This window comes from Passer montanus, unplaced genomic scaffold (assembly GCF_014805655.1).
Source record: "Passer montanus isolate IOZ18808 unplaced genomic scaffold, ASM1480565v1 scaffold34, whole genome shotgun sequence".
NCBI lineage: Eukaryota > Metazoa > Chordata > Aves > Passeriformes > Passeridae > Passer > Passer montanus.
In genome coordinates, this window is record NW_024368152.1 from 8,671,420 (window position 1) to 8,692,331 (window position 20,912).

A 20,912-nucleotide genomic window follows, 5' to 3' on the forward strand; every position below is an offset into this window, starting at 1 on the left:
AGATAAATCCAAATGCTCTTTTCTTCTTTTAGCTTATTGTCTTTGAAAAGCTTGATTACTTTGAATTGTATTAACAGAAACACAGTTTCTACATAAGAATTTTGTATTGGGGGCTATTTATTTCTGAGTTTTGAGATTTTATGTACTTCTACATACCTGCTTCCTTTTATGACTGAATTACTGAAGGGCAACACGGTTTACAAATTCAGAATTAGAAATACTGTTTTAAAATACCACCAAGGGTATGTAGAATTAATGCAATATACCTGTCTGAAGCCATTTTAAGAACTATTGACCATAGTACAACACAACTTTCATTAAAATTAAAACCAAAAAGAAGAAACGTTATGCCTGTGAATAACCACTCGTGTTAAAATTATGTTCTAGGTGAAACTCTGAATTAATGGTGTGGATTTGACAGTCTGAGCAGTCCTGGCCATATGCAGGCACAAAAGAGCCAAGATTCTGTCCATGAGTAATCAGCACAAATGTATGTTCCTAGGATAACTTTTATTTAGTTCTGACAAACTGAGAAGTACAAAAACTTTACTGGTTTTGTAAGCAACTGTGTATGGTAGGTAGGTTTATATTCTGGAGAAGCTACTCCATCTCCAATAACCTGGGATAAATAATTTAAAGAATAACAATTTTCAGCTCCCCTGAAGTTCCTGAAAGACTAATTGGCAAAAAAAAAAAAAAAAAAAAAAAAAGCAAAGATATGCACACAGGATGATAAACACAGCTGGAACCTGTGGAGAAACAGATAAAGAGGCCTACAGTGGGTTTTTAGCAAATTTTATAAAACAAAAAACAACAGTGCACACACAAAGAAAAATTTCAAAGGAAAGTCACTTTAATATCGAAGCATTCAGTGAATACAATCACCAAAGACCCCTCTCAATAAACCTCCAGAACCATAAACTTCCACTAAGAGGTGAATGCATGCACATTAGTTCTAGGAAAATTATATTTATATATTAAATAAGAAGCATGTTTTAATGAATAATGTGTATAGTTATAATGAATAAAAACCCTTGCTGTAAAGTCTCGCTCCAGACACAGAATAAATCCACTGTGTCCTGCACAAGTAAAGAATGCCTGATTTCTAATACTTCAAATTGCATTACAAAGTTTATTCCAGCCAGTTTCAATATCATCTGACAAGTCCAGCATTTAGCAACTTTTAATTTTGCTGCACATTTTTCTTGTACAACTGAAGTGCTGCTGTCAGAGCCGTGCGATCCCTGCTGCAGGAATTAGTTCCACAGCAGTCCGGAGAGAGTGACCTGAAAGCCACGGGCGCTGGAGCAGTGGGGACTCCACTTAGGGGGAAATCTGCTCCAGCTTACAGCTCCAAAGCGGAGCTGCCCTGCACTGCTCCGGGGTGAACACGGCCCGTGGCCGGCACAGCATCACATCATCCCTGTTCCGGGGATGCTGTTTATGGGAACAGACTCATTCCAGGACCAACACTCCGAACCTGGAGCGGAGCGGTTCTCGGCTCGGTCACCGAGGGAATCAGAGCTAGTGAGGGCTCAACCAGCGGCCCGGGGCCGGCGCGGGTGTCCCCTCGGTCCCCGCGGTGCTCAGCACCACGGGCCGGGGGTGACCGTGCCGCTGCCCCTCCGGACGGGGCCGCGGATGCTCCGCTGGGCCCGGCTCTCCCCTCCTCGTGCCCCGGGCAGTGCGGGCGCCCCGGGCGCTCCGTGAGGGCAGCGCCGCCGCCACCGTCCCACCACACCCCGCGGATTCCCCGTCCCGGGCCGCCGCAGCGGGATGGCGCCGGGGCTGCTGGACCTGGTGCACTTGACAACCTGGGCCGTGTGTGCCGTGATCAAGCTGCCGCAGCTGGTGGCGGTGCTGAGGGCCGGCTCGGCGTGGGGACTCAGTGTGAGCAGCCTCCTCCTGGAGCTGGCCGGGTAAGGCGGCGGGGGCACTCGGGGACAGCGGCGGGAGCAGCGGCTGGAGCCGCGGGTCCCTCGGGCGGGAGTGCGGGGCCCTGGGGCTGCCGCGGCAGCCGGGGATTCATTCCTTCCTCCCGGCTCAGGCCAGGCGTGAGGGTGCGCTGAGGGGCGGCCTGGGGGCGGCGAGCCCGCCCCGCTCCCGCGGTGCCACATCGCCCCGCTCGGAGCTCCGGACCAGCCCCACCAGCTGAGCCCACAGAGCCTTTCGGGAAGGAACTTCCTGTTTTAGTGATTCCGCTTTGTCATTTAAAGGGAAACTCGTCCTTTTTAACTCGCCCCAAACCATCCCAGACCACGCATGTCCTTGCATACAGCAGCTGCAGAGGCTGTAAGCCTGTTTTTAGGTTGTTCAGTGGCTCTGTACCGTGTGGTGCAGGTAGCGGTACTCGTCAGACAGGCTTCCCTCACCCGAATCAGTAAGACTTAAATAATTCCTTAAGAAAATTACAAGCCGCGTCAAACTCCAAAGACTTGTGAGCCTGTAATGCGCTTACATGGGCTAGGCTTATTAAGTCTTGCTTAAAGAGGATTGTATGAAACGACAAATAAATAAACTCGGTGTGTGCACGTTCAGGTGTGGGTACAAGTGGGAGAAAGCACCTTGAAGAGCCCTGCGATGTCCGAACCGGGGGTGGAGGTGGGCAGAACATCCAGCCGGGCGGCTGCCACCTCCCTGCGCCAAGCCAGGACAGGGGGTTTCATCCAGAAAATCCCCTCACAAAAACGCCGTGGTGTTTCTGAAGTTGCCTGTGCGGCGTCTCCAGGCAGGGGCACAGCTCAGGTTTACAGACACCTCTCAGTGGAGCGGTGCAGAAGCCCTCAGGTCCCGCCGTGGCCGCTCCCCGCCCGCCTTTCCCCGCAGCACTGAGCCCGTGTTGCTGCTGTTTACCCTGAGCACACCTCAGAGTCAATGAAGCAAATGGGAGTTCCAGCTGAGATTACTGACCCCACAGCCTCAGCCGAAAAGCGGTGACAGCACTTCAATCATTTGTGTGCGTTGGTGTGCATTAAAAAGGGTCTGTAAGTAATGTTTGAGATGAGCATGGAGAAGCTGGAAATGTTTCTTCAGCACCTGCATGAGAAGCACGGTACCCACACAACTACAAGTTCTGGTCTTCTTTGAAACATTTATTGTATTCAGTAGACTGTTTATCCTTCTATCTTTAAAGACTTTGAATCCAGTTGCAGGGAGCTGTGTGACTACCACTACAAGCTGGGCTGGTTTTGTGAAATCAACATAGAGTGACCAGGATGAGGGGTGACACAGAAACATGGTGCTGGTGGCTAGGAGTCTGATTTGACTCTACATCAAACAGCACACCTAGGAAGTTCAGATATTTAAATTCTGAATACTGTAAAAGCCAGTTTCTTACAAGGCAGGCTGTTCCTTCTGCCATTTTTCTACACCAGAAACCATAATATTTTTTCTTATGTAAAACTGCTCTGAGTCTTTCTGTTTTCTGTGCAGCTTTGAATTTTCTGTGTAACCCCATGGACTTGCAGGAGAGTTGGAAGTACAGAAAACATAAAAGTTCAGTTCCTTTTAGGTACTGTATTGTGGAATGGCAAGAAGGAAAATTGCCATTGTTTGGTGCACTTAGAAACAGACTCTTAGTCTGACCAGTAGAGCTACTCTGAGTAACCTCATAACAGTATAGTCTAGACAGCTTGGAAGACATTTTCTTTAATGTACAAATTGAACTGCAGACATAAATAAAGAAATCAGAGTTATCCTGGAGATGCCAAGACTCTTGCAGAGAGAAGTTGTGTCCTAGATCTGGAAGCCTTTATTTCTTTCTCAGCAATTATAATAAATGAAATTGTGCCCTACAGACTGTGACATAAAGACCTCGGCGAGAAGTGTGGGCAGTGAGGGTAACAGAAACAGATTAGAGAATGATCAGGCTTGCAGTATGTGCCTGTGTTTTGTTTGATTGGTTTGACAGCAAGGGCTACACCTATCTGGAGCCTTTTGGCAGCACCAAAACAGTATAAAAGTTGTGAAGGCATTTGTGTCCCTCTGTGCAGTCATGTTTTGTATCTCTCTGTTCAGCCTCCTTGTGTTTCTGAGGTACCAGATCTATTATGGTTACCCCCTGGAGACATACCTGGAGTTTCCTGTCGTCATTGCACAAGGTAATTTTTGTAAACCATGTTTTGGAAATGAAATGGGACTCATTCAGCACTCCAAGTCTCTGCATGTAGGTACAGTGCTCCACTGCAGTGATGCTGGAGTTGGGGAGAAGAGAAAATTGACATCTCATATAAAACTGAATTATTTTAAATGCCATTGAAAGAGATGGTCAGGTGGAGGAGAAAAACCTAATTATTACACAGAGTCACAGATGTAAACTCATCCTTTTGTCTGTTTTCTCCACATGGGAGAGAAACATACTAAACACTCCAGATTCTAAGAAAAGCTTAGTTTTGGACCTTGCAGTATTTTGGTCATGAATCACATTTGAGAGACAAAAGCTGTAAAAAAGGAGTTTCCAGAGTCCTTGTGCCCAGTGGAACTCTCTAGGGTTGTGTTTGGGCCCCTTCAGTCCTTTCTGTGATGAGCCATCTTTTGTTTATTGCAGACACCATTCTCCTGGGCTGCATTATGCATTTCAGTGGAAAAGTGAGACGAGCTTTTTTCTATGCAGTCATGTATCCTTTGAAATCTGGGAGGTTTGCTTTATGTGGCTTGTTTGGTAGTTCTTTGCATAGCAGCTATGTCATTGTTTCTTGTGTGCCACTACTGTAAATCATTCTCAGGCACTCCTCAACTTGTATTCAACATTCACATGCTGATTTCTGGGATGACAGTAAAACCTCTGCAGGAAGTAAGCTTTATATGTTTGCTCTGCTTTAGAAGGCTCCCAACTGATAAAGAGTAAACTAAATTCTTAATTTACATCTTTTTTACAGGGATGCAGAGTAGAAATGACAAAATTTTTAAAATTATTTTTTTTTAATTCCTGCCCACGGAGGTTGTACTTACTGCAAAAAAAGACAGCACTGTTTGGGTTTTTTTCTAAATAGGACTTGGGTTAAAATCTCAAATCTTGTGTTTTGGGGTAGGTTTTGAGAAACTCCAGACACTATTTGACCAAAACCAGTGTGAAAAATAGGAACACTTAGTGTTTCAACCAGTTTTTAATATGTTTTATCTCAATTGTATAGTCTGTTTAAAAGTTTCAATAAGATTATTTCCAGATGTTTAAAAAAAGGCTTATTCCTCAGGCAGTTTTGAGAACTTTGTATCCTACAATTTAAGTGCTATGAAACTTAATGTAATATAAGATTTTGGGTGGGCTGGTACATGCTAACACTGCAGAAGCGTATAATAGACCTGGCCATGGTAAGTGCTACATGACTATCTGAAATTAGATCTTCACATGAAGTGACTTTCTTTTCTGGAAGTATTTATTAGAGGACTTTCTCCTACATATATGTCCTTGGAAGAGTTCATCATTTTGGTTGGCTTTCAGAATAACCAACCAGTTCTCAGATACAGGTTCTTTCTTTTGCGAGTAGCTGGAAAACAGCACCGAAAATAGACTCTATGGGGGGAGAAAAGGCATGTTCTGAGATAAGTTGTTACTTGATTACTTGTTACTAGCAAATACTTAAAATGTTGAAATTCTACTGCCACTTTAGTCCTAATGTCATAATCCAACCAATAAACCTTTAACACAAGAGGAAGAGAATAGAGCCTCAAAGCATTTGAAACAGGGATTGTGACATACTTCTTTTTTCCCCTTGTCATACAATTTTGCAAGAAAAATACAATCTGATAATGCCTACAAAGATTAAAGATGGTCTTTTCTTAGCAGGAGACAGAAAGTAAAAAAGTAATTGAGATGAACAGGATCTGCTAATGCAAAAGATGGTACAGATGGGGAGAAAAGCTTCCAAGCCCTACACTTATCCTTGCTTGCAGCAGAAATCCAGGCATGTCCTGTGTGGAGTCCTCTCTACCTGCTGCCTTTGCAAAATCCCCTTTAAAAGGGGGACTGAGTGAATAGTGCATTCCTGTTACTATTTTTTCCCTCCAATTGGACTAATTTCCACACATTCTTGTCAGTTTTCTCATTCCTTTATGGTTTGGTTTGCCAGACATAATGGTAACATATGGTCTGAATCAACCTTGCTGTTTAGACTAGGTCAGTCTCATTTTAGCTGACTTTTATAAACAGTTTTATGGAGCAGGTTGAGAAGCTTTTTTTGTTTCTTTGCTTCCTACTGCATTTGCCTCTGTCAAACATTTGTCAACAACAGTAGCAACTGTGCTCTTTGAGCTTCTTGCTGGGCAGAACCTCAGAAATGAGTCCTTGTTTCTGGCAACTTCCAGTTTTGGCTTCACTGCTCCTTACTAAGAAGCTAAAGCACTTGGGTTGCCAAGTACTGGAAAAGTGCCAATTTTTTAATTCTAAATGAAAAACTACTTCTATTCAGCTAATACCATGGCAGAGGTTCTCTCTCTTTTTCACCTGTTTTTCAGAATCTGTGCACGCTCATCAGTGCAGCCAGTAAGCTGGTTCAGCTGCAGCATCTCTGGGAGACAAAAGATTCCGGACAAGCGAGTGCCCTGACCTGGGGCATGTCTGTGTACGCCTCTGCAGGTAAGCTACGGATAACTGGGTGTGAACTACTGAGTGCTCCTAATTCCTTTTCTCATAGGTCTTTACTCAATCATAGGAGGTAAAGGTCTTGCCTTAGTTTTCCTCAGTGCTGACGCCTGGGACTCAGATAACTCACAGTCTCTTGAAAACAAGTTTTATCTTTGACACCCATGTTAAAAACCAATGACTTAAAGTGTGAATATGAGCAAGGGAACTGGAATTGAAATAACTGGAAGGCTGTTTTTGTGAGGAAAATGTTTCCATGTTCCATGATTTAACAAAGTTACTAGTGGTCCAGCATGAAAAGGTGCTAAAATTTCAGGTATACAGTGCTAATGTAAACCTGACAATGCTAATTTTGAAAAGCTGTCTACAAATGAATACACACTTAATGATAAATACCTTTAACGCTATGGGTACTTGTAATTACACTTCTTGACAGAATTTATGAACAGTCATTTGTGGAGTTCCTGTGGCAATTCCCCAGTGGTCTGCATGAACAGCTGTTTGTCAGAAGTGCCTTTTGCATCTTCACAAAACTCATTTAAAATATTCTCACTATAAAACTCATCATCAAGTGATGCTGGATGTATTTCTACATGAAAAAAAAGTTAGTAATTAGAAGTTGTGGTGAACAGTGACAGTAAACTTTGTAAATGCTTTTACTCTGCTGCAAGTGTGAAATAATTAACATTTAGGTTCCTTGTGTGAAGGGAAGCTGAATCCCTTGTATTTGCAAAACCTGAGGGCACACACGTGAACATTCCCAGTGGTTAATTCATGCTGACTTAACTGTGAGAGTAGCTCAGTCAGCTCCTGAAGGAGGGGCTGAACAGAAAGAAAAGCAATAAACTGACCACATCCAATCTAGCATGATGGATGTAAAAATTCTAATTATATCTGTGATTTTCTCATTTAAAAAGACCCTTAATACATTGTCAGTCAGCTTTGAGAGCTTGATCTCTGAAGCCAAAAAGGTGAAGAGTGGACTAAAAATGGGAATATGTACAGTATATATTTTCGTGCAAGATTATCTTCTGTTGAAAAACAGGTATTTCATAATTTTTCTAAAGTATGTGTGCTATGTGTTCCACTAATCAGAATTCATTCCATTTACAGCAAGAATCATTACAACTTTAATGACTACAAATGATCGCGCAGGTGAGTGAAGTATGGAATTCTCTGCCTTTCCAAGGGAGCAGCTGCCACAGTAGTTTTCAGTTGGTTAGAAAGTCTCACAAGAACAAACCACGAACGTGATAGGTTAGCATGGTGAGGGCAGGAGTTACACAGGATTACAAATCAGGCAAAGACATCAAGAAAAAAAAAAGCCAGAAAACTGCTTATGCTTGTCGTGTGGTGCAACTGGTCCGAAAGATTTTTTTTTTTCCAAATGGCAAAAGCACCACAAAATTAATTCTGAAAATAGCAGAACAAAGTATTAAAATACTTACTATTTTAATAAATAAATAAATGTAGTAAAATACAACTTTAAAAAACCTGTAGTAGTTGAATGAGATTTTCAAGTAATAAGTATTTCACTTATTGATAGTTTTTTTAATGAAAAAATTCTTCTAGAAAACTAAAGTTCAGCTTAGTATGTGACCAGTTTCAGGTCCAACATTCAGAAAATTTATGACAGGCTGAAAACAAAATGGTAGGCTGGTAAGAAATTTTTAAAAATTGACTTAAAATATATAATTTCCAGCAAATTATAAAGCAGATTTATGTAACAGCTTCTTACTGTCCTGAAAAAGTCACAAGAGCTAGGGAGTGTCACAGATTTTTCAGTAAATTGTTCAAAATCAAGGCTTGGTGGATGCAAGAACAAGTAACAATCCCTTTGTACTTCATCTGGTGGTTCCTTGTTCTCGTTCAAAACTATTTCATCAGAAACATCACTTGAATGGATTTTGTAATTTTTAAGCAGCCTCTGCAGCCCAATAAAGCTGTAGCTTTGCAGGCATTTCAAGTGGGTCTTTCACTGGAAAAGGAAGTCCCATTTCTGAAAATCACAAGAGCTAGGGAGTCAAGATTTTTCAGTAAATTGTTCAAAATCAAGGCTTGGTGGATGCAAGAACAAGTAACAATCCCTTTGTACTTCATCTGGTGGTTCCTTGTTCTCATTCAAAACTATTTCATCAGAAACATCACTTGAATGGATTTTGTAATTTTTAAGCAGCCTCTGCAGCCCAATAAAGCTGTAGCTTTGCAGGCATTTCAAGTGGGTCTTTCACTGGAAAAGGAAGTCCCATTTCTGGCCCACATTTCCACCCCCATGCTTGCTGCTTTTTCTTTGCCAAGGTAAGGGGTCCGTGGGGCTGTGCAGTTAACTGGTCACCAAAGATTTGGCAAAATCCTCATGCAGGGATTTGGTCAGGTACTGAGTCCACATCACCCACAGCCACACATTTACCCCGAGGGGGAGGCGGGGGTTCACTGGGGAGGGAGGAAACACCAGGAAAGCAAAGCTGGCGCTGGGTAAAGCTGCTGTTTGAAACACAGCACCACCCACTGTGGCACATGGCAGGGCCAGCAAACACTGATGCTGTGCTGCTCTAATGGAAAATGTTTCCAATTCAGTTGCAACACTGAACACATTGACACAGTCAGATAACACATAGTTCTGAAACGAAGTTTTGTGTACATTTCTGTGAATATTCCACCTACCAAATGGACATCAGACATACCTATACTTTAAATATCTCCTCACAGGTAGACGTACTATGCTGTTATGATTTTTAAAGCTGAGTTAACCCAGGTACTGAAAAACTGCTTTTTTGTCAGTTGTCAGATTTTCTGTCATTAAAGTCTGACAGATACAAGTATCTCCTGTCTTCTCAAAGTCTAAATTTAAGAGATAGCAGTAGAGAGAGTAGTTCCTTTATTACAAATAACACATGCAACTATAAAAGACACGTGAGCTGTGACTCTGAATTAAACTTTTGGTGTACATATAAATTTATATGAGGCTTCTCATGCTTGTACTATTCTCCAGGTTACAAAAGAATTAAAGGTACTGGAGTGTATAATTTTGAGCTATCTCTGAAAACGATCAAGTGCTAAATGCTGTTTTCTCTTTGATTCATGCTCAGAATGTGTGGGTTCCTGAACATGGTAATTGAAATTAATTGGCTGAAAATAGTTTCCAAATATGAACCAGCCTGTGTGTACACAAGCAAAAGTGTAACAAACCAGTGTTGTAACAGCAGCTGATTTTTTTTTTTGATTCATGCTTACAATATTTTTTTTCTCTTTTAGTTCTCACCCGTTTCATAGTCATGCTCATTCTCAATATTTGGGTCACAGCCACAATCCTGCACTACAGGAAGACTAAAAAGACTGATTAGACAACACTCATCAGCACACATATCATTACCATAAAAATATAATTAAGCTTAAAGAATTTAAGAATTCTTCAAAGATGGAGGAAGCTCTCTTTCTCTAATATTTACCTTTAGCATACTTATAGTATTTACAGTACTTACAGACTTACAGTATAGTACATTCATGCTTACTTTCTCTTAGAAATAATTCTGATAAGATACTTAATTTAAGCAGCATATTTTTATTGGTCATTTCAGACAAGTTTCACTGATATCACATTTTCTCTGGATTTTTTTACTACAAGGTATTTCATAGTTAGATGTATATATATTCTGGTATCACTTCAGTACTTTCTGGTTACATATAAGCAATTTTCTTCAATTATACATGATCAATTTTGCACCAACATACTGACTTGTCCTGTTGCAAGACTAAAAAATCACAACAGAAGTTTGTCTTCTTGCAAGCAACTAAATTAGTTCAACATTAACTGTCTGTATTTTAGGATGAAGAAAATCTCAGTCAAGGCCCAATCCAGAATAAGGTTCTAATTACTAAGTCACAAATCCAGTTGGGATTGTAGCACTTACATGCAACACTTAAATAGTACAATTTATACAGCTGATACAGGATACCCATAGTCACTTTCCTCAGTATACCCAGTTTTTATTGGATAAGAGAGCAAAAATTCCACTATGAATTATTTTCCGTAACCTGAGCTCTCATTCACTCAACATACTATTTTGGGAACAGCAGGGACTAGAATGTATGGGAATTAATGAAATTGTGGCCAACAGTTAAAAATGCTGTTCAGGCAGAAGTTCCTGGAATGACACCCAGAATTTCCAAACACCATCCATACTGACAGTGACGTGCATCTTGATGCATCTCAGCAGACTGATCTCCTGTGGTTGTCAGGTTTTGGTGATAGTGCTCTGTGGTTCATGAATTTTTGGCCTGTCAGTGCTAAGTGTGTTGAAGAACATAGACTTCACTTAAACATTTACTTCAGTAATTCTAATCAATTTGTAGAACTTAAGAGTAAAAAGGGGGAAAGGATATTCTTGACAACTATTAGCAGAGGATTTTGGTTTTGGAAGTACTGCCTTCACAACCAAAAGTTACATTAGTAATCATATAGCTTGCCTTCATTTATCATTACATTCCCCAAATTAAAAGATACAACATTCCAAGAGTTCTTACAGTATTCTGTGATTGGCGTGTAAAAACCTAGGCACCCTTGATCCCAACACCCTTGAAAACTGTGGGAAGACTGCACTGACTTCATTTGAGGCAGGTTTTCTTTGCAACATTCTAAATTGTGTGACTGCTCTGGAGCAAAGGGATCTGGAAAGCAGATGTTTCTGCCAGTGAGCACGCAGCAATTGGAACATTCACCATCAGAAAACAGCTGCTTCATACTCTAAATTTTAGGGGGAAGGGCTGGGAAAAGATGTGTCTGTGGGAATTGATTTCATGTATCCCATGTTATCGAGAGCAAGTCAAAGATGAGATTGTTTTTTACTGCTCCAATAAAAAGTCTAAATCTTTCTATGTTGGTTGAAAGATTAATTGTAAACATTCTGATTTTATTAAAGCTGTGTAAAGTATCTGAAGTGGTCTAAATAGTGGTAGGTGGCATGTGATAAATTTTCCAGGTGATACGAATAAATGTTATTCTTCAAGATTGATAGTGTCATTGTTACATTAATGTTCATTGCATTTGAGTTTTTATTGTTTTCATATATGGAGAGAAAATGAAATATTCATTACAGGTCATAAATGGGCAGCTTTCACCTTAACACTTGAAGCATCAGGCTGAATATTGACCTGCCAAATGCTGAAGAGCTCCAGCATCTTAAAATGAAAAAAACACACTTGCTTTTTAATTAATTAAAGCCTTTTCTTGATAGAGAAAGATTTGTATTGAATCCAAACCCTCTCTGTTATTGATATCTTTCACACTCCTGAATGATGCTGTAGCAAGATGAAGCTGCTCCATTTTTGGTTTGAGAATCAGCACCTCAAGATGGTTTTTTATCATAAAATACTGAAAATGCATTTAAGAACAGTTCTTAACAGGTTACTTAATGCATTTTGAATAAATCACCTTAGAAACCTGTGGGAAAAAAAAGACTCAGGAAAACAAATAAAGCTGGGTAATTAATGAACTTAAGGTAAAGTAATTTTGTGGACTTGGAAAGCTGGACCATGAGTTCTCATTCAAGCTGCAAGAGATACGGAACAAATCAGAAACTAGCAGTAAATAGTTTTACACACTTCTTCCTCTCTCAGAGAGTAACTTCTTTCACTTTCATAAACAGAGGCACATTCAAATTCCAGGCAAGCCTCATGAAAGCACAGACACTGTGTTTTCCAGTAGGTAAAGAATAATCTTCTCAGTGGCTGGATTAAAGGCAACAGCTTTAGACAAATACCTAGGCAGGATAAATCTTGTTAAACTCTCATTCACCAGTATCGGGGTGGAAACAGGGAGGTCATTTGCTGTGTAATGCAGCAGCAGGGCAAAAGCAAGCAGGGAAAGCATCTTGGATTTATGGCACAAGGTGTAAGCAAGTAAGCAGCTCTTGTCCACAGGGCTGGAACTAATCCAACTCCATTCACAAATGCTGTATAGGTGTGGAATTACACACTTGGTGTCCAAATGTATCAGTTCACAACATGCTCACAAGGTAACACACCCTGTCCTGCCCTGGCTGACGAAGTGTGTGTCTTGCTGGGGCTTTCAAAAACTTTGAGTCTTCTTGTCTGTGAGAAGAGAAGCTCTGAGTACCAGTACAGTCCACTAAATAACCCCAAGTACCTCCAGCAGCGGCTATGAGGAACTGTGACTGGATTTGGCAGCAGGTAAGCTAGAAGCTCACTTCAACCGTATGAGAGAGAAAACGTTTACCATGAGATTCACTATGGAAAGGTGAGGATGAGTCCAGGGACAGCAAGCTGCAGGTCTGGACATGGATGTGGGCAGTGGAAGATGTGTATAGTTTATTTTTTCTGCACCGTCCTCAGCGAACAGAGCATGAGCACAAATGCAGCACCATCCTCTCCCCACCCTATGGGCCCCCCTCAGCACTGGGCATTCTGTGCAAAGCAGACACAGATGTCTTTCCTTGTGCTGCTCCAGTCCAGTAAGGGATGCAATTCCTGGGACTGCTCAGGGCTCCCTGTCCCTGCCTGACCCCCTGAGCCTGTACACTGTGCACGTGTCAGCTTCCAATGCTGGCTCTGCTCACCTGATCTACTGAAACACGAGAGAACGCAGTGGGGTGGGGAGGCAGTGACAGCCCCCAACCGCTGCAGATCGAGAGCTGGGTTTTAGTGCAGTTTGACTCTGGAGAAATTCAGAATTAGCTGAATGGCCCCAATCTTGCAGAACACCTTCACTCACTTCTTTAAATGAGGTAAAATTACTCTTCCTCCACCAAACAATCATCCATTTAGTGACATATGTAATAGGGGGGAAATAAAAAAAGGAAATAACAGCGGAGTCCACACAAGGAACTATTATGAATTAAAAACTCCACAGATGTGGAGATAACTAAAATGAGGTAGTTTCCCAGCCATGTATTTTCCCTGATGATAAATAATAATGACTTTCCTCCAAATTCTCTTCAGGCTGGTTTTTCCACTCTCTTCCAAATTCTTCCATACTTGACATTCGTATTTATGTATGAAGCAGAACATGAAATGTCACCTTCACAATAATGGTCTAAGGATGTCTCACTTTTGAAGGCGAGGAAGCTGAAAAAAAGTCTTAAAATAGGATGTTCTAAAGTTCTTGGTTTGTACTAAATTTAATTTGCTGGATTTTGAGCCAGGGTTTTCCAGGACACTTCAGAGTTCTTGGTGATGACAACTGTTGGTGTCAAACAGGTGCCTGGGAACCACAGTGAACATCACTGTAAGAATCTGACAAAGCATCACTTGTGATGGATCCAATTACAAGACTTTGCCAGCCTCACAGACCTGAGTCCTGATGGACCTCAGGTGTTTCCTGCCTAATGGCAAGAGAGACATACAGACATTTTCAAGTTAAAGGTGTCAGCTATTCCATTCTACATTGGCAGCAGTTTGGGGCAACCATCTCCATCTTGGAAAAAAATTCAATCTTTGGGTAAAATAAGATATTTTTACATCATAGTTTTGATGAAATTTAATTTGGGATACCTGAAGAACAGTTTAAATAATTGTCACAATTTTGTTTCATTATTTCATTTTAGAACTTTCTTAAATTGCCAGAAGCCTAAACAGGTACCTCTGTGCATTATCTAGTATCACTGACTCACAGGGAGGGAGCTTTAAGAGGGCAGAGACCTTGTTTTATCTGTCAAGTATTCTGGAAAATGGTGTAAAGGACAGAACCTGCACCAGCCTAAAACATGACAAGTTAAGTTGGCTAATGATAATTCTGATTCAAACTCTGTACTAACATGGCTCCATGCTGAAAATCAATTCTATTTACTACCTTATTATACTTGCAAGTCATCTGTGCATATGCCTGCTCCGGAACGTACAACATTTCTGCTTTGGAATGGGAAGGCTTTGGCCAGCAGTACCAAGACTCATAGTATATGAAAATCATAAATGGAATAACACACATCCTATGCCTCAGGGTTGCCTCTGTCAGGTAAATCCTAATGTAGCACGAATTGAGTTCTGTAAAACATATTTTAAATAATTACTGGAGAGAAATTCTTTCACCTTTGAACAGCTGGCTATATACAGGTCCTGTAGAGTGGTCTTTCAAGAGTCTGACTTGAGATTTCCCCCCCGCCCCATGAATTGCACTGTCAGCACAACTTACAACAAGCTCAGTACTCTCAGCTTGTGGGTACTTTCCTCTCTCATCCTTGTTGTTTTTTTGGTTTTTTTTTAGTTTGCACAAATGCCCACCTTCCAGTAATACAACTCCCATTGCTGTAGGTCAGAACAGAGCTGCTGGCAGGGGAGCCTCCCCCATGGCTCTGGATTGGACTAAAGCTACACAGATCCTACCAAGTCTCAGTAGCCCCCAGGACACAGGGATTGTAATATGCTGGAAAACATCACACAGACACATGAGACCAGGGGTTCCAGCAAGCAGATTCAAGTCCTGAAGCTGCAGCCAGACCTGCACCCAGCTGCACCTGCTCCAAGAGCCCACCAGAAAATGAAACAGTTGAGGTCAGAGACGGTGCAAGGTGAGCCAATATGAAACAGGGCTCAGAGGTCAGGTGGGGTACCCAGCTCCTTCAGTCTTAAAAAAATTAAGGGATTTAATATCTCAGGTAACTCCAAAAAAAGTATCTACCAGTTAACTTGTTAATAAAAAGTAACACATATTGAACGCAATTCAGTGCCCAAAGTCTAAGCAGTTGGTGTTCCAAAGGACAAGAGGACTGGCTATGATCTCACAAGCCTGGTGTACTTATTGCTGGATAGCCATGCTTATCAAGTGGTGCAAGAGCATCCTGGACAAAAACCACCCCAAACAGTAATGAAAAATGACAAGAACTACATGACATGAGGCCCACAGGGACAATATAAGACTAGGCATAGAAGCAGGCCCACATCTCTGAAAAACACTGAAGGCCTCGACCTTAAAATGAAGTGGTAGGACTGAAGCATCCTATGCAGTTGTCTTGGTTGTGGAAGCATTTCTGTGCAGCTCCTCCAACAAGTAAGGGCTGCAGAGACATGACATTATTGGACTCTCTGCCCTTTCTTTTCATGGTGATGATGTCTTTCCAGAGTTCATTAAGGTATCAGGACTACATACACTTATAATTGAAATTTCGTGACCTTTCACCATGACTTTCATTTTGAAAGATCACTTTAATCTTGCAGCTGCTACAAGATTATTGGAGCAAAAGCAGCTGCAGTCAAATCCAAGGCTTCACCCTTGCAATATCAAGATGTGGCTTTCTTACCTTTATAAAACACTGCTTCCTGCCTACAAAGAGGCAAAGATTCCAAACCCCAATTTTCAATAATAAGACCTGATAATTAGCATCCTGTGCCAATACATTATTTTCTCTACATCCCCACTTCTTAAGAGCTATGTTTCTATAGCAACAGCTTTTCCATCCATTGCGGTAGTTTCTGGGGAGAGCTAAGCTGGATGTGTTCTGAGTGTTCTTCTCTGCCACACACATTGCAGTAGACTTGTCTAATTTCTCAGATGAGAATGTCTGAATATTTAGGCAATATGTCTGAATTTTTAGATACACCTATCCAATTTTTAGGCAACTTCGACATTGAACACAAATTGTATTTTCAGAACCATTCCATCAACATCTTTTAGAGAGATTAGAAAGAAAAATCATTCCTACCCTCATGAGGGACACTTTAAAGCAGCAAGCAAACCCTATGATCCTTGGGATTCTGATAGAAACTAAATAATTCAGAAGATTATCTTAAAAAATAAGAAGCAATGTTTTCAATTTAAAGTGCACTATGTCCAGAGATGATAATTTGTAAAAAACTGTAATGCACTGAAAAAGGCACCAAGCCACTGTCCAGAGGTCAAGGAGTGTCTAGATCATGCTTTTAGTCATATGGTTTCATTTTAGGTAGTTCTGTGAGGAGCAGAGAGTTGGACTCGATGATCCTTATAGGTCTGTTCCAACTTGATATGTTCTATGATTACATGAAAAAACAAATTAATCATTATTTTAACATGAATGTCAAAGCAAACTATCCAGGAATGTGGAAGAGACTGAAATACTCCAGTTCACTGGACTGGACCTTGTACTGTTTGTTCTTCTGCCTCAAAAACAGAATAACGAAGTGATTAAGGGTCTGTACGAGCAATGCAGTAAGAAGTTTGCTTTAATAAGTTTCCCCTTTCCACAGCAGCATCCCACACACAACCTCACAAGCACAGGATGGGTAAAGGCACTTGGGACCAAAAGATATAATTCTCTTCTAAGGATGATTCTCTCAAAGCTAGATGGGAAACTAATACATTGTAAGATTACAAACAGAAAGGCTCAAATTTCCCATGATCTGACTTGACATTAGAAACTAAAAAGAAATAAAGAGAAAAAGCACATAATTTCAGTGGCAGCTTTCCTGGCCTTGGTGCCTTCAGAGAGCGACTGAATGCCTCTCAAAATGTAGGAGGTTCAGTGTTTTCAAGAGGCAGTAAGAGAAAGTAAATGAAATTTCATTGATGTTTTAAATTTGGCCCCTGTCACTGCTAAGATCCTTGAGCCTCTTGCATGTTTCCAAGTCCTACTGTGATTCCATGTCATGTTTTTGGTTACAGCATCAGCCATGCTCAGAAGCACAAGAACCACCATAGTTTTCCTCCAGTTAAAAGCAGACTTGGTGCTGGGTTGCTGGGAGGGGCTGTACTTTGGCAGGGACTACAAGAGGTAGGGAATTGCAGCACACAACTAGGACAGAAGTGGAAATCACATTGCAGAAAAGTCTTCCTGACACCTGACAAGGTAATTCCAATGGGGTCTGCCTGTCCTTCTGTGCTGGTGAGCTCCTGGACTGGGAACAAAGGAGCAATTTCTATACAAGTGCCTCGAGCTTCTGGCTCCAAGTCTGACCCCTTGTTTTTCCAGAAGATTAATCTGCAGCTTGGCAATACAACTTGTTTACCCTTGTGAGACAAAAGGACTTGCAATGAGAGAATTGTCTATAGGTAAGTCATTCAGGCCATAAAAATGTCCTGTTTGATTAGGACAAGGCTGTAACAAAAAGAAAATGTCAAAACATCAGTGACTTTCAAGACAAATACTCCTTAGTTCATGAATATGTCCTTCTCTCAAAAACATTAAAAGGTCACCACTAGACAGTAAGGAAACAACACAAAGTCCAGGATCTAGCATTAAAGAGGTGTTTGCATTTCACAGCAGGATAAGAGAGAACAGAAGAGCAGCTCTGCCTTTTGTGTCCTGGGTACAAAGCGAGGTTGGTGCACCTCAGCCCAGTGGCCTTGAGGAAGCTGTGCCAAGCCAGCTCTGCCCTGAGCAGAGGTCAGAGCACAGAGCCCCCTGCTCCCCCGAGGCCTGTTCTGCTCCCCGACTCCGTCCAGGACAGCTAAGCACCATTTGTACAAGCATGGCATTCATCCACTGTGCCTGGCAAATACCATCACACCGTGCATTTCCTGAAGTGTCAGGCTTAGCAGGGCCCCGTGCATCCACAGTAAATGAGGGCAAGCCAGGAGAGAAAGTGCAAAGGATCAGCCCCAGCAGTGGAGGAGCTGCCAAACAGCTCCCTCGGAGTCTGCTCCTTCTCCAGACACAGCCTTTGCTGGGCTGCCTTGGAACACCCCTTGCCTTTCCCATATCTGCTGCAGTAGTTATTTTATATTTAAATAGTTCAATTAATTACCAGCTTCTCAAGTTCAGGAACTATTTTACCTTACTCAAATAGTTTATTTAAAAATATATATATATATAATATTCTCCAATTCAGAAAAGGATAGAACTTCCCACAATGTAACATTTTTTTATATATATATATAAAATATTTATGCATTCAGTGAATGGAAACAGTTTTACTGTATACATTTTTAATGTTGTACTCTATGCAAATCTGCATTATCTAAAAATATACCGTACTTCTGTAAATCAAAACAAGCAGGGAAAAACCACTGTAGCTGTGCTCTGGGTTATAATACCTAACAGAAATGATATGAAATTTTAGTTTTGAATTTAAGAACTCACAAACAACATTTTACGTTGTGAGCACATAAATAGAAGACTGAATACATTCTTGCTTTGTTAAGCTGAACTGTAGTAGAGGTTACAAAATGTAAATATATTTATTAATTTTCAGTATTTCAGTGTTTCCAAGTCCACCTTTCATGATAGTGTTAAATAAAACATGGTCCTATCCTTCCAAGCATTTCAACACTCTTTAAAAAACAAAAACAAACAAACAAAATTTTAAAGTGAAATGTCCTCCTTCATTGAAGTGTTAGATCATATTTTAAATTACTGCACTCCCACACAATATTTTATATATATATATATATTCTAAATATATATATATATTTATATATATATAAATAGACCAAATAGGAGACTACATTTTTTACTGTCAATATGTTTAACATCACATACTGTAGTTGTATAAAACATGCATTTTCTGGGATAATTATGAACACATCATGAATGAGCCCATATATATTATATTTTTTGTACAACTCCAAGTTAAAAAAAAAGTCAGAATAAGTGCCTCTGAGGCCCTTTCTTCCCAGCTATCAGTTCTCAAAACACACTACTGAATTATTTATCTATGCCTACAGCTATGTGCTAGAGAACCAGATTAAAACTTTAAAATACATCTACAGTATGTTTCACTTTTCTTAAGGTTTGTGACAGTCCTCAGATATTGTGTTGTGAAATGTAAAAATAGTCACAGATGCTTTTATTTTCCAGAAATAAAAAAAACCCCAAAAAAACAACACATCTAGGAAAGTATGCAAAAACAAGGCAAAATGAAGTTTCATAGCACTTAATGAGGGTTAATATAAGTCAATAACTAGCATTGAGGTTTGTAAAAAGGGCTGGATGAGCAGTTACATGTACAAGCAAACGGTCTGGTAAATCCCATGCTCTCAGATGTTGTTTCTGTAACCAACACTTCTCCACCCTTAAAACCAGTCGATATACATTCAAAATAGGTTGACACTGATATACTTAATAGGTGTAAAAATAGTGCACTATTTTTTCTGCCACAAAGCAAAACTGCATCCTAAGAGCTGGTAAACTTTCTTTTTCCTTAAATAGAAGGAATGGGCAAAAAAACTTGAAAAAATTTAAATTAAGGCAATTAGACAGGTACAAAGGGACTGCCCATGATGATGTAGCTGAAACTAGTATATACTTCAAACCTATACTAGCTGCTGAACACTGACATGCAGCTTCTGATAAATGTGTATGAATGATATAAACTTCAACATTATGGCTTTATACAAGTGCATAGTTGCAACTGCAATAAGTAACGGTATCTGATTAATAAGCATAAAAAAATAAAGTGGAAAGATTTTTAAACCCCTCTTGCAGTATTACAGTACAATATATTTACACAGTTTAATGGTCACTTCTCACAGATGCAGTCTATATCACTATGGTGGATCTTCCTCCGGTTCTACGTGCAGACGTGCTGGTGGCATCTTTAAGAAAGCTGAAAAGTCAGTTTCTTCCATTTCAATACTCATTCCTCTTGATCCTTTTATGAAATGTAGTGTATGTGTCTTGCCAAGAAAGCTTTTGTGGAACAGAGTTTAAAAGGTTACCTAACATATCCTCTGACTATTTACCAACCATTCCTCAACTGATCAGTCACTTGGGAGAATACAGGAAAACCCTCAGAGATTAGTAATTTATATTGCAGCAAAAATGTAAACCTCTGATATATATAGCACAATCTCTCAGGAAAATATATATTTTTAATATATTTTGGGATATGTTTCAGTCTTGCTGTAATGGGAAGAAAATTATCACCTTGACTGTGTCTGCATTCACGGAAAGCAGTTAGCTGAAAAAGAAGCAGGAAGTTTGGTCAGTAAATGCAACAAATGTAAATCTGACAAAAATATACTTCTTTAAAGTCTTCCTTTAAGATGGGTTCATCATTGTACTTGTGAGAAGAGCCTTTCCTGTGCATCCAACAGCAACATTACTTCAGTATAGCAATCCTTACACACTGTAATCCCCTTGCAATACATATGGGTAAAGTACAATATGCACAGTGTAATGGTTACTTCTAAAGGATTAGTGATCAGTAAGCTTTTAATACACAAAGATGCAGTATATTTAATTAACATAATGCTCATTACTGTGAGCACTAAGCCAGTTAAGTTCTGCAGGAGCTGGTTCCTCAGTTCCCTGAGCACACAGCAGAGCAGCAGCCCCAGTGGCACAGTTATACAGCTGAGACACATCTCACATATTGTTTGAAACAATCCTTAGGCATTTTACATTTATGTTTTTTTCTGTGTAAATATAAGATTGCACCAATGTATGAAATGATCAGATCCTGA

The 20,912-nt window shown here is 40.4% G+C and overlaps 2 protein-coding genes across 8 annotated transcripts in view; one reads left to right on the forward strand and one right to left on the reverse strand.

The window, feature by feature from the left end:
• Positions 1–1,636: 1,636 nt before the first annotated feature.
• SLC66A3 (solute carrier family 66 member 3) lies at positions 1,637–19,088 on the forward strand. Of its 2 annotated transcripts, XR_005628203.1 has the most exons (8): positions 1,637–1,919; positions 4,018–4,100; positions 4,547–4,616; positions 5,253–5,310; positions 6,454–6,574; positions 7,694–7,735; positions 9,836–17,355; positions 17,479–19,088. XR_005628203.1 is itself a non-coding variant. In XM_039715704.1 (7 exons), exons 1-7 carry the CDS (start codon positions 1,777–1,779, stop codon positions 9,922–9,924), a joined length of 606 nt encoding a protein of 201 aa, XP_039571638.1. In that variant the 5' UTR covers positions 1,637–1,776; the 3' UTR covers positions 9,925–19,088. The 2 variants fall into 2 exon arrangements, 1 of the variants encoding a protein (XP_039571638.1); XM_039715704.1 differs by having other exon boundaries at positions 9,836–19,088.
• The window catches only part of ROCK2 (Rho associated coiled-coil containing protein kinase 2), a 104,888-nt gene continuing 94,098 nt past the window's right edge, over positions 10,123–20,912 (reverse strand). For all 6 annotated transcript variants that reach the window (XM_039715703.1, XM_039715702.1, XM_039715700.1 and 3 more), the window contains one exon: positions 10,123–20,407. The gene's annotated coding sequence lies outside the window, so the exon portion shown is untranslated. The remainder of the gene's footprint in view (positions 20,408–20,912) is intronic.

Bases quoted from the DNA above. Each gene is read 5' to 3' on its own strand.
- SLC66A3 (XM_039715704.1), top strand. From the start codon at position 1,777: ATGGCGCCGGGGCTGCTGGACCTGGTGCACTTGACAACCTGGGCCGTG. The intron at 1,920-4,017 runs GTAAGGCGGCGG...CTCTCTGTTCAG, and splicing joins CTCCTCCTGGAGCTGGCCGG to CCTCCTTGTGTTTCTGAGGT. The intron at 6,575-7,693 runs GTAAGCTACGGA...TTCCATTTACAG, and splicing joins GTCTGTGTACGCCTCTGCAG to CAAGAATCATTACAACTTTA.